Below are 12,050 nucleotides of genomic sequence, written 5' to 3' on the forward strand. Positions count from 1 at the left end.
TAAATGTGTTGTTTGATGCTAAATAAAATGCATTATTATTCCCATACCGTTATTACAGAGAATCAGACAAATTATGAAATCCTCTGCCTATTGGCCACTTAACTTATTCAAGCCTGTCTCAAAATACAACACTGCCCCTTTAAGACAGAAAAAAGCTCTTTACCTGACTTGCTTTTCAAAGATGGCTAGAAATGCATACGTTTTGTGCTCTTGTAGGAAGCAACAACTTCCATTGCTGAAATAATAGCTATAACTGGGCTACTAACTGACTTACTAGCAAAGAATATGAACAAATGTGATCTCAAAACAAGTGCATCTACTCACAACCACTCGTGCTGTAAACACAGTCCAGTTCAAAGTGAATGGCACAAATCCATATATGGCAATGGTCTATTTGCATATACTGTAGGGATACTGCAGCTCTGATAGGATACAGTGCACCGGTCTGTGTAGAGTATGGGCCTGTCAATGCAATAGAATCCTACTTCAATGCACTCTGCATACAAGAAAATATCTGTCATAGTTTGTTTTGTTTTGTTATGTTGCATTGAAAGTGACTAATATTGTGTTGATTCGATCACAATTCCCACAGTAAATGGAAACATTGATAGTGTTAACTAAAGGGGATAACTAGAAAGTTGAGTAAAGTTCAATCTCGTTGCTTCTCTGCATGGGCTGATATTTCTTCTGTGAGGCAGTCCTGGGAGAGCTGTGCGCAGCTTAGAGGGAACATTGCTCGTAAGCAAGCATGTCACGGTAAAGTCTACAACAGTTGTATTCGGCACATGTGGCAAATAAAATTTGATTTGATTTTATGCAGTCATTTTGGTATGAAGCATTCGAAGAAGGACGTTTGAGTGGTTATTGTCTTGCTCTTCACTGTAATCAGAGGGCTAATACCAATACTATACATGCCACTCTCTCTTGGCTAAAAGTAAAGAAGAGACTGACTGCATCACTTTTTGTTTTAATATAAAAAGCATTAATATGTTAAATTGCAAATAGTTTCCATAGTTAAATTACACACAGCTCTGACACACACACTTACCTCACCAGCTATGTGTGACATTTTAAGTGTATGTACACTACCGTTCAAAAGTTTGGGGTCACTTAGAAATGTCCTTGTTTTTGGGGTTACTTAGCAATACAAGTTTTGTGCTCTTGTAGGAAGCAACCACTTCCATTGCTGAAATTAGCTATAACTGGGCTACTAACTGACTTACTAGCAAAGAATATGAACAAATGTGATCTCAAAACAAGCGCATCTACTCACAACCACTCGTGCTGTAAACGCAGTCCAGTTCAAAGTGAACAAAATTATTATCCTTTTAAATTGAATTATTAATGACATTACATATGTCATAAGGCCTTTCTTTGAGGCCCTAGTTATACCCTAATATAGTAGTGTTAGGAATCTTCTGGTTTACAGGTCGCATCAGGCCTGCCAGTCACACTATGCTGGCTTGCAAAGTGATGTGAAGTTCCTATTGGAATCGAGCCAGAGTTAGGATATCAAACACGTGGAATTGTCAAATCATCCGAAACCTGCATTCAGAATGAGTGCCAGGGTAAGGAAAATTGAGTACTGAGACTACCTCAATCATCTAAACTGAAACAATAATCTCAGTAAACATTTGCAATAAATCTAATTACTAACAGATTGGATTAGTTTAGAAAACTGTATGTTCTTTATCATTGTGTAGCATAAAATTAATCAACCATTCAATGTACATGCAAAAACACAGATATTACAGTAAAACAAATCAAATCAAATGTATTTATAAAGTTATTTTTATATCCTCAGATTTAATAAAGTGCTTATACAGAAACCCATCTTAAAACCACAAACAGCAAGCAATGCAGATCGTAGAAGCACGATGGCTAGGAAAAACACCCTAGAAAGGCAGGAACCTATGAATAAACCTAGAGAGGAACCAGGCTCTGAGGGGTGGCCAGTCCTCTTCTGGCTGTGCCAGGTGGAGATTATAAGAGTACATGGCCATTAAGGCCAGAATGTTCATAGATGACCAGCAACGTCAAATAATAATCACAGTGGTTGTAAAAGGTGCATCAGTTCAGCACCTCAGGAGTAAATGTCAGTTGGCTTTTCATAGCCGAGCATTCAGAGGTCGAGACAGCAGGTGCGGGAGAGAGAGAGAGAGTCAAAAACAGCAGGTTCGGGACAAGGTAGCACCTCTGGTGAACGGGTCACGGTTACATAGCCGCAGGCAGAACAGTTGAAACTGGAGCAGCAGCACGTCTGGTGAACAGGTCAGGGTTCCATAGCCTCAGGCAAAACTGCCAGGAGTCATCAGGCCAGGTAATCCTGAGGCATAGTCCGAGAGAGAGAGAGATTAATTAGAGGGAGCATACATACATTTAAACTGACCCTATCCCCCGGCACATAGACTATTGTTGCATAGACAATGGAAGCTGAGACAGGGGGGGACACTGTGACCTTGTCCGACGATAGCCCTGGACAGGGCCAACCAGACAGGATATAACTCCACCCATTTTGCCAAAGCACAGTCCCCACACCACTAGAGGAATATCAACAGACGACCAACTTACTACTACAAGGCCGAGTATAGCCCACAAAGTTCTCCTCCACCGCACAAGCCCGAGTTGGAGCAAAACCGGACAGGAAGATCATGTCAGTGACTCAACCCACTTAAGTCGAGTATAACGAAAAAAGCCTGCCACGATGTGACACATCCCTCCTAGGTATGGCATGAAAAAGCACTAGTAAACCAGTAACTCAGCCCCCGTAATAGGGTCAGGGACAGAGAATCCCAGTGGAGAGAGGGGAGCCGGCCAGGCAGAGACAGCATGGACAGTTCGACACTCCTGTGCCTTGCAGTTCACATTCGCACCCCTGGGCCAGGCTACACTCAATCATAGGACCTACTGAAGAGACAAGTCTTCAGTAAAGACTTAAAAGGTCGAGACTGAGTCTGCGTCTTTCACGTGGATAGGCTGACCATTCCATACAAATGGATCTCTATAGGAGAAAGCCCTGCCTCCAGCTGTTTGCTTAGAAATTCTAGGGACAATAAGGGGGCCTGCGTCTTGTGACTGTAGCGTACGTGTAGGTATGTACGGCAGGACCAATTGTAGTCCATGTAATGCTTTGTAGGTTATCAGTAAAACCTTGAAATCAGCCCTAACAGGAAGCCAGTGTCGAGAGGCTAGCACTGTAGTAATATATTACAATTTTGGGGTTCTAGTCAAGATTCTAGCAGACATATTTAGCACTAACTGAAGTTTATTTAGTGCTTTATCCGGGTAGCCGGAGAGTAGAACATTGCAATAGTCTAATCCAGTAGGGTATAGTAGTTAAGTAAAAATACTTGAAAGTACTACTTATGTCGTTTTTTGGGGTATCTGTACTTTACTATTTATATTTTTGACTACTTTTACTTCACTAGATTCCTAAAGAAAAGCGTACTTACTGACCACAACTAATAACCACAAATACTGACCACAACCACGACCACAATTACTGACCACAACCACACAACTACTGACCACAACAACTGGCCACAATTACTGACCACAATCACACAACTACAGACCACAACCATACAACTACTGACCACAACTACTGACCACAACCACACAACAACTGACCACAACCACAGAACTACTGACCACACAACTACTGGCCACAACTACTGGCCACACCAACACCACTACAGACCATAACTATTTACCTCAACTCCTGTCCACAACTACTGACCAAAAATATGTGAGCAGCATTAGGTGAAGATGGATGAGAAATACTCCTACAAGACAGATGGAAATATATACTTTCTGGAAAATGTACCTGTTAGTGTATCAATAGCAACAGGATGGCCATTCTCTCATCAACCCGAGAGGCGTTTCAAAAGAAACGTTCTGGAATTTCTGTTTCTTACGATGTGAAAAAAATCAAGAGCAGCGGTGTAGTAGATGGTAAATGCAAACACAGGTTAGCCACCTATTGCGGAAGAATTCATTAAAACTATATGTATATGTACTGTAGACAAACAGTGGTTATGTGTAGGATGATCCGGCAGAATCAATTCTTCCTTAGCAGTTGACTGTACAGTATGTTATTATTCTACACAAGATTAAAACAATCATGAATGAGCATCATTAGGTTAATATGAATGAGAAAACATATTGAAAAAATGCTAGATGTTTTCAGGGAAAGTAGATTTTTCAGAACAAGTCAAACGGTGTAACAAGATAGGCAGTTTTCATGTTTTTCTCGTGTATCACTTTAATCAGATTATTGACAAAATGTCTGTCTTTCTCATTTTCTTCCACTGCCACACAAATAACTTTTAAAGAGCTTTAGCAAGCCTCACAATTTTACTTATAAAGTTACCCTCTAGTTATACCTCATTGTTTCACAGATTCATTGAATCACAGCCCTGCCAGACTGATGTCAGTGCAGCGTTTAATGTAAGCTTTCTGGATCAGGCGGCTTTGTGAGGCTACAGGGGTCCTGAAATTCAAAATCAAATATCTAAATAGTCCTTGGTATGACCATCTTAAAACAATTCCATATGTTAGCTAATTAGAAAGTCAGCCCCAGGCCCTTAGACTTTAATGTTGTGTGTTGTGGTTCCTCTCTAGGTTTCTTCCTAGGTTTTGGCCTTTCTAGGGAGTTTTTCCTAGCCATCGTGCTTTTACACCTGCATTGCTTGCTGTTTGGGGTTTTAGGCTGGGTTTCTGTACAGCACTTTGAGATATCAGCTGATGTACGAAGGGCTATATAAATAAATTTGATTAGATTTTATTTTATTTGTGTTCCAGTCACAGAGGTCTTGGATTGACGACACCTTCTGCAAGAGAGAGTGTATTAAATTCATCCCAGCATGTGGAGACATACACAGGTGCACTGGAATTGGTATTTGCTGAACAATGTCAAAATGTCATATGATAGTAGTGTTGGAATAATAATTGCAATAACTTTAACCATGTCTGGTTTTTGAAAAAGCTAACTTTTGGTAACCATACTAACTGTTCCAGGGAAACTCTAGCTATGTGGTTATGTTGCTCATGTATCATTTCCTGTTTATTGCAGATGTTCAGTCCCTCCAGGATTTCTTGATTCTGTGATAGCAGAATTTTTTGCAAAATCAACAATTCCCCCGCATGTTATGCGAGGACTTGCATATTTGACCGCATAAAACAGTCAAATCATTCCAATATTATTGCATAAAATGGACCCATTGCCGCAGTACAAGAAGAGGGCTCGTAATTTCAACCAATCACCTCACATTTACAGCATACAGCATGGTTCAATCAAGCCACATGCCAACAAATGTTTTCCCTCGTCATTGCATTTTTTGGACAAATTTGACAAAATCTTCACATAATGTCAAAATTGCAGCAGCAAAATTTTAGCCCGCAGATATCATAAAAAATCTCTGCGGAATCCTGAAGGGACTGTGTGTCAAGTATGCCAAAACCTAATAAGATATGACTTTACTGTGTGTGCGTGTGTGTGCATGTTTTGAGAGTGAGATTTCCCATGTTAGTGTAAAGGTAAACTAACACAGTAATTCCATGTATAATTATCATGACATTTATAGGGACAGCAATGCATTTTTGTGCCAATGTTTAACAACTATAAAGGTTTGAGTTTTTCCTCTCTCCCCCCAGATGCTGCTGCGGACGTCTGGTAGGGGAGCACACCTGGCTGGAGACTGGCCCCTTCATCTCCCACTGGCCTGGGCCCCAGGCAGTGCAAGAAGAGAGGTGGTCAGTGGAGTGTCACACACAAGCCAGTGCCACCGATGCCTACGGAACCATTGACTTCCAGGACAGCGCTGACTGTAACTGCCATGCCAAGGTCTGTAGCTATTGCTGCATTCATGTGCTAGTCGAAACTAGGAAACTCCGAAATATCCAACTGAGCGTGCAACGATGCTACCCGAGTTTCCCACTTGTATTTACCACTTGGAAGCTTGTTAGGAACTGTTATCTCATATTCATGTGGTTGACCATGCTTTATGTGATGACTATGCAGTATGTTCGTGTTGCGGTCGACACAAAGGCTGAGGCTCTGCTGCAGCTGATGCTGAGGGAGTGGCAGATGGAACGGCCTAAACTACTGCTGACGGTTCACGGGGGAGCAGAGAACTTCCCTCTCCCCCTCAAGGTTAGACAGGCCTTCAGCAAAGGCCTGATAACTGCAGCCCAGAGCACTGGAGCCTGGATATTCACAGACGGCATCAACACAGGTGTGTGAAATAATGCAGATTCATTTTGCACTGGGGCTTAATTAAGACAGTAAGCATGGGTGGATGTGAGCATCTGTGTGTGTGATTTTGGCTGACTACATGTGTTATACTGTGTGTGTGGGATTACGTTTATATGTGTGTAAGTGGACTGAGTATCCGACCCTTCCTAGGTGTGTCCCTGTATGTAGGGGAGGCTGTGAAAGCATACGGCACCAATGGCCGCAGGAAGAGGAACGCTGTAGGGGTCACGCCCTGGGGCGTAATTGACAACCACGGTGACCTTATAGGGAGAGATGTGAGTGTTGTTCTCTGTAAATATATCAGTGCTTTTAAGGAACGTTTCAAATGAACCTTTTACTGCAGCAGGCTAAATCAGGGTCACACAGAATGTTTCTTGGTAGTCTTAAACAAATTTACCTTCAAACAAAAGCATACACCTCACACACATGGTTATGGGCTTAAAAAAAAGAAGACATCTATAGAGTTGAAATGTAGTGCATTTTGAGAATGCACCCCAATATTGCACTTTTATACATCACAGAAGACTGAAATAAAACCATGTGACATAGAAACACTGGATTTTAAGCGGCTTTTTTGAAATCAATATGAATAACACTCCACCCATGAGGCCACTAGGTCATTTGACTGCAGGAAAGAGCTACACCATTCTGCCACCTTATAAGAAGATTTGCTGTATTTTTTGCACAGATCTGTACTAATTTTACAGAAATGTCACCTTTTATCTCCTTTGAGCTACCATGTGCTCTCACTTTTCCGCTTGGACTATCTAAAATCCTCTATTGTCTCTCAATCTGCTTTCTGACCTGTTTTTCTGTCCTGTTTTCTGATACTTAACCCAGGTGCTCAGGCCTTACCAGCCCCTGAGAAGCCCCTTGAGCAAAACTGTGTGTTTGAACAGCCTGCACTCCCACTTCCTGTTAGTGGACGATGGAACTCTGGGGAAACATGGCTGCCAGCTGGGACTCAGGAGGAAGCTGGAGAGACACATTCAACTGCAGAAGATCCATCCTAGTGAGTATGTGTGTGGCTTTGTGCATGTGTTTGTCTGTGTGTGTGAATGAGAGTGTGTATGTGAATGTGTTGACGTGTGTGTGTGTGTGTGTGTGTGTGTGTGTGTGTGTGTGTGTGTGTGTGTGTGTGTGTGTGTGTGTGTGTGTGTGTGTAAGAAAAATAGAGACTGCAATGTGTGTGTGTGAGTATTGTAATACACATGTGTTTAACAGTCTATGTGTGTGTGTGTGTGTGTGTGTGTGTGTGTGTGTGTGTGTGTATCTCTCTCTGGCAGGGGTTAACCAGGGTGTGCCAGTGGTGTGTGTGGTGGTGGAGGGCGGCCCTGACATTGTGTCCATGGTGTTGGACTATGTGAGCAGTGTGCCCCCCGTGCCTGTGTTCGTCTTCGAGGGATCAGGCCGGTCGGCTGACTTGCTGGCATTCTTGCACAAACAGACCGCTATGGATAGGTGTGCGGTGCCACTGTCGTCATCTATATGTTTTTTCAGGTTTTCGCTCTCAAAATCACACTTTAAAAAAAATAGAGAAACAACATAATTGGATGTTCTAAGTACACAACAATGATAAAACCAAAAGTTAAAAAAGAAGGGTTCCGTTTTTTTGGGGTAGTTACCCGTTAACTCAAGTGTGAATGCATCTAGCACTGTTGTTTGGTTAGCAGCGTTTCTGTGGGGCACACGTGATGGAGTTTGCAAAACAAAAGCCCACTGCATTGATGCAAATAATCATGATATCATTCTGCCAGGTAGGCATAGGCTTCATTCCATAGTTCACATTTAATTGGGAAGTTTTTTGGGAAATCCTTTCTGTGTGATACCAGAAGGCTTTCATTAACATCGCAGCATTTTTTCCTGTTCAGTATTTTTTGGGGGTGGTGGCAGCAATTTAGCAGCGGCGGTACGTCACTGCTAAATTAATACAGGGGAAACACTGCTTACATGTTGAAGACTTTGGTGCTTGTCCATGTAGAGGAACTACAGAACTACAGAGACACACGATTGAATAGAGCCCTGAGGTTTCCCTGACTACCGTGACCTGTCCAAGGAAAATGCTGAGCCCTAAAGGACAGATTGAAGTTTACTAGGGGGGAGGGGCTGGTCCAACTTAAGGTGTAATAAAAAAAGGCACCTTTTTGGGGCCCCCAAAAGTAAAACATATTTTGACATGACCCTCCACTTATGCTGTAAAATAAATTGAACACCCTCCCCCCTCATAGAATTAACTCCAAATAATGTTTACGACCACAAATAACTGTAGCGACCCTGTGTTAATAAACAGGGATATTGACTTTGCCACTTTTGTGGCACTGTCGATGCCGCGCATGGCTACGGGCCAGAAGGTTGAGAGTTAACCGACCACCACAGACGAGCTCACTCTCCCTGCCTGTTTCATTTACACTACGATCAGAGCTGGCTGCAGATAGTGATCAGCTAGGGGGGAATCTGATTTTCAACATTTTGATGCATTATTTATAATTATGTCAAATATATGCAACTCATTTTCCACCAACAGATTTCTGTGTCAATGCACCACACAACCAATAAACAAAGCATGCCGAATTCGTGCACTTCAATATCATGGTTTGCGCTTTCAACACTGCAATAGATAGGCTATGTCAATTCTGACAGAAAATACAGAAAATACTTCCCTCCCTAACTTGTGGGCCTACCCAGTATCGAAGGCTTGGCTTGACAATGTCTGAATGTCATTAAACTTTTTGGTGTTTCGTAACAGATGTCTCTTTCTTTTCATCAATTGGCCGCTGCACAGTTTGGATTAATTGATTGATTTTAATTGTCGGTTAAAAAAATACATATACAGTGCATTCTGAAAGTATTCAGACCCCTTCACTTTTTTCACATTTTGTTACGTTACAGCCTTGTTCTAAAATTGATCAAATATTTTTTTTACTCATCAATCTACCTACTCACAATATCCCATAATGACAAAGCGAAAACAGGTTTTTAGACATGTTTGCACAATAAAAACAGAAATACTTTATTTACAGACCCTTTGCCATGAGTCTCGAAATTGAGCTGAGATGCATCCTGTTTCCATTGATCATCCTTGAGATGTTTCTACAACTTGATTGGAGTTCACCTGTGGTAAATACAATTGATTGGACATGATTTGGAAAGGCACACGCCTGTCTATATAAGGTTCCACAGTTGACAGCACATGTGAGAGAAAAAACCAAGCCGTGAGGTTGAAGGAATCAGGCCTTTATGGAAGAGTGGCCAGACGGAAGCCACTCCTCAGTTAATGGCACATGACAGCCCACTTGGAGTTCGCCAAAAGGCACCTAAAGGACTCTCAGACCATGAGAAACAACATGCTCTGGTCTGACGAAACCATGATTGAACTCTTCTGCCTGAATGTTAAGTGTCATATCTGGAGGAAGCCAGGCACCGCTCATCACCTGGCCATATCATCCCTACGGTGAAGCATGGTGGTGGCAGCGTCTTTCAGCGGCAGGGACTGGGAGACTAGTCAGAATCGAGGGAAAGATGAACGGAGCAAAGTACAGACAGATCCTTGATGAAAACCTGCTTCAGAGCGCTCAGGACCTCAGACTGAGGCAAAGGTTCACCTTCCAACAGGACAATGACCATAAGCACACAGCCAAGACATGGCTTGGCGTTGCGACAAGTCTCTGAATGTCCTTGAGTGGCCCAGCCAGAGCCCGGACTTGAACATCTCTGGAGAGACCTGAAAATAGCTGTGCAGCGACGCTCCCCATCCAACCTGACAGAGTTTGAGAGGATCTGCAGAGAAGAATGGGAGAAACTCCCCAAATACAGGTGTTCCACGCTTGTAGCGTCATACCTAAGAAGACTCTAGGGTGTAATCCCTGCCAAAGGTGCTTCTACAAAGTACTGAGTAAAGGGTATGAAAACTTATGTAAATTTGATATTTCATTTTTTATTTTTGCTTTGTCATTATGGGGTATTGGTTGTAGATTAATGAGGGGGGGGAACAATTTAATCAATTTTAGAATAAGGCTGTCATTTAACAAAATGTGGAAAAAGTGAAGGTGTCTGAATACTTTCCGAATGCACTATATACACAAATATTTTAAGTGCCCGAGATTGCAAAATGAAGTCGGGAACTTATTTCCATTGTGGTCCTTATTTCTTTTACATAAATACATATACAATTACACAGATAGACACATTACAGAGATACATTACATAAATACATATATGATTACATAGATACAGACACATTACAGAGATAGAGACAACAAATTCTCAACCTCAAGATGAGTATGGGGGGGGGTTAAATACAATTCTTACAAGCTTGTTTGGCTGGTAGCTTATTCATTAGATGTTTGGGGCTGCTGGTGAACCATGATATGCAGGTATAAACAAACAATATGCCATTTCAGAGTTTCCTTTCCTATTTTACTGGATATTTTAGAAATTTTACGGACATCCACATACATTCAGATATTGTTGGATTATAGGAGTAAATCTGGTAGGCCTGAAACAGTCTTCCTCACCTAAAGTTCAACTGTCGGACTCAGTTGGAGCGTCAGGGTGTACTGCCTTCATATCATAGGCACACAGCAGCTAAAGCTTAATAATAGCCATACCATACCAAACATTCACAAACATTTCTAAACTTTATTAGGGTAATATCAAAAGTAAGTCAAGCCATTGTTAATACAAGCAGAAGACAAAATCTCCCCTGTGCCCCCCCAAAAAACACACAACCCTGCCCAAAGCAACAACAAAAAAAATTGGACAACCCTCCCCTATTTGGATCACCCCTCCACAACAGTAAATTTCGATCTGTCCCTAACAAAGTGGAAGACCCAGAGTTTTTCCTGGTCTGGTTACGTGCTCAGGAAAATCTCAGGGCTCTACTCATGTGTATGCGTAGCTCTGTAGTCAGTGTGTATGCGGAATACTGTATAGGTACAGCATACAGACAAAAAACATGCCCTTTTTTTGGGCCAAAATATGACAAAAATTTGAGTGGAAGAGGAACCTAGCCAACCAGACCTCATATCTTAGCATATGGTCAGGCCAAATGGACCCATGTTGTTAGCCTGTGTCTTACTGTACCTCACTGGTGTATCAGTCTATACTTACTGTATTGGTACTGTGTACAGGCAGCTGGACACAGACATCAAGGAGGACTTCCTTCTGAGGATAGGGGGCATGTTTGGTCTGGAGAGAGCAGACGTCAACCAGCTCTACAACCTTCTGATGGAGTGTATGGACTACAGACAGTCTGTGAGTAATGTGACTGTGGGCCGGTTGCCTACTCATGGACTAAAATGCACTTTCAATTGAGATTCTCCTTTAAAGAATGATTTAGGCTTAACCTGGGTCTAGGAAACCATCCCATCCATGTTCAGTTCATGATTATTTTCTACTTTTCAACAAGCTCCCAGGCTTAGTATAATGTTTACATAAAGGGTGGAAATCCAATGACTGTCGTTCACTGCATAGAACTATTTATATATTTATAAAACACAGATCACAATCTTCGACTCGGAATCCGAAGATCAACAGGAGGCAGACTGCGCCATTTTGATGGCCACACTGAAAGGTACCCCTCCCCCTGCCCTTTATGCTTGTGTCTTTCACTGGAATGTGTGATGCCATTCAGTAGATACTCAGATGAGACTTGACCTAGTCATGTCGTGCCTAGGTCTGTGGTGGTCATGACATTTTGTCAGCTGGTGATTGTCAAACAAATAACTGCCGGTTCGCTAATTGACCGTTAATTAACATAAACACATTTAGCGTCTCCTGGCTTCCATGCTTAGCC

The 12,050-nt window shown here is 42.1% G+C and overlaps 1 protein-coding gene across 1 annotated transcript in view; it reads left to right on the top strand.

The window, feature by feature from the left end:
- LOC115140655 (transient receptor potential cation channel subfamily M member 7-like) overlaps positions 1-12,050 on the top strand; it is an 82,822-nt gene that overhangs the window by 19,483 nt on the left and 51,289 nt on the right. Inside the window, exons 3-9 of the mRNA XM_065026990.1 lie at positions 5,656-5,845; positions 6,023-6,236; positions 6,407-6,531; positions 7,097-7,268; positions 7,543-7,717; positions 11,386-11,509; positions 11,756-11,828. Coding sequence (XP_064883062.1) covers positions 5,656-5,845; positions 6,023-6,236; positions 6,407-6,531; positions 7,097-7,268; positions 7,543-7,717; positions 11,386-11,509; positions 11,756-11,828 — 1,073 coding nt within the window. The remainder of the gene's footprint in view (positions 1-5,655; positions 5,846-6,022; positions 6,237-6,406; positions 6,532-7,096; positions 7,269-7,542; positions 7,718-11,385; positions 11,510-11,755; positions 11,829-12,050) is intronic.

Source organism: Oncorhynchus nerka, linkage group LG13, assembly GCF_034236695.1.
Source record: "Oncorhynchus nerka isolate Pitt River linkage group LG13, Oner_Uvic_2.0, whole genome shotgun sequence".
Classification (NCBI taxonomy): domain Eukaryota; kingdom Metazoa; phylum Chordata; class Actinopteri; order Salmoniformes; family Salmonidae; genus Oncorhynchus; species Oncorhynchus nerka.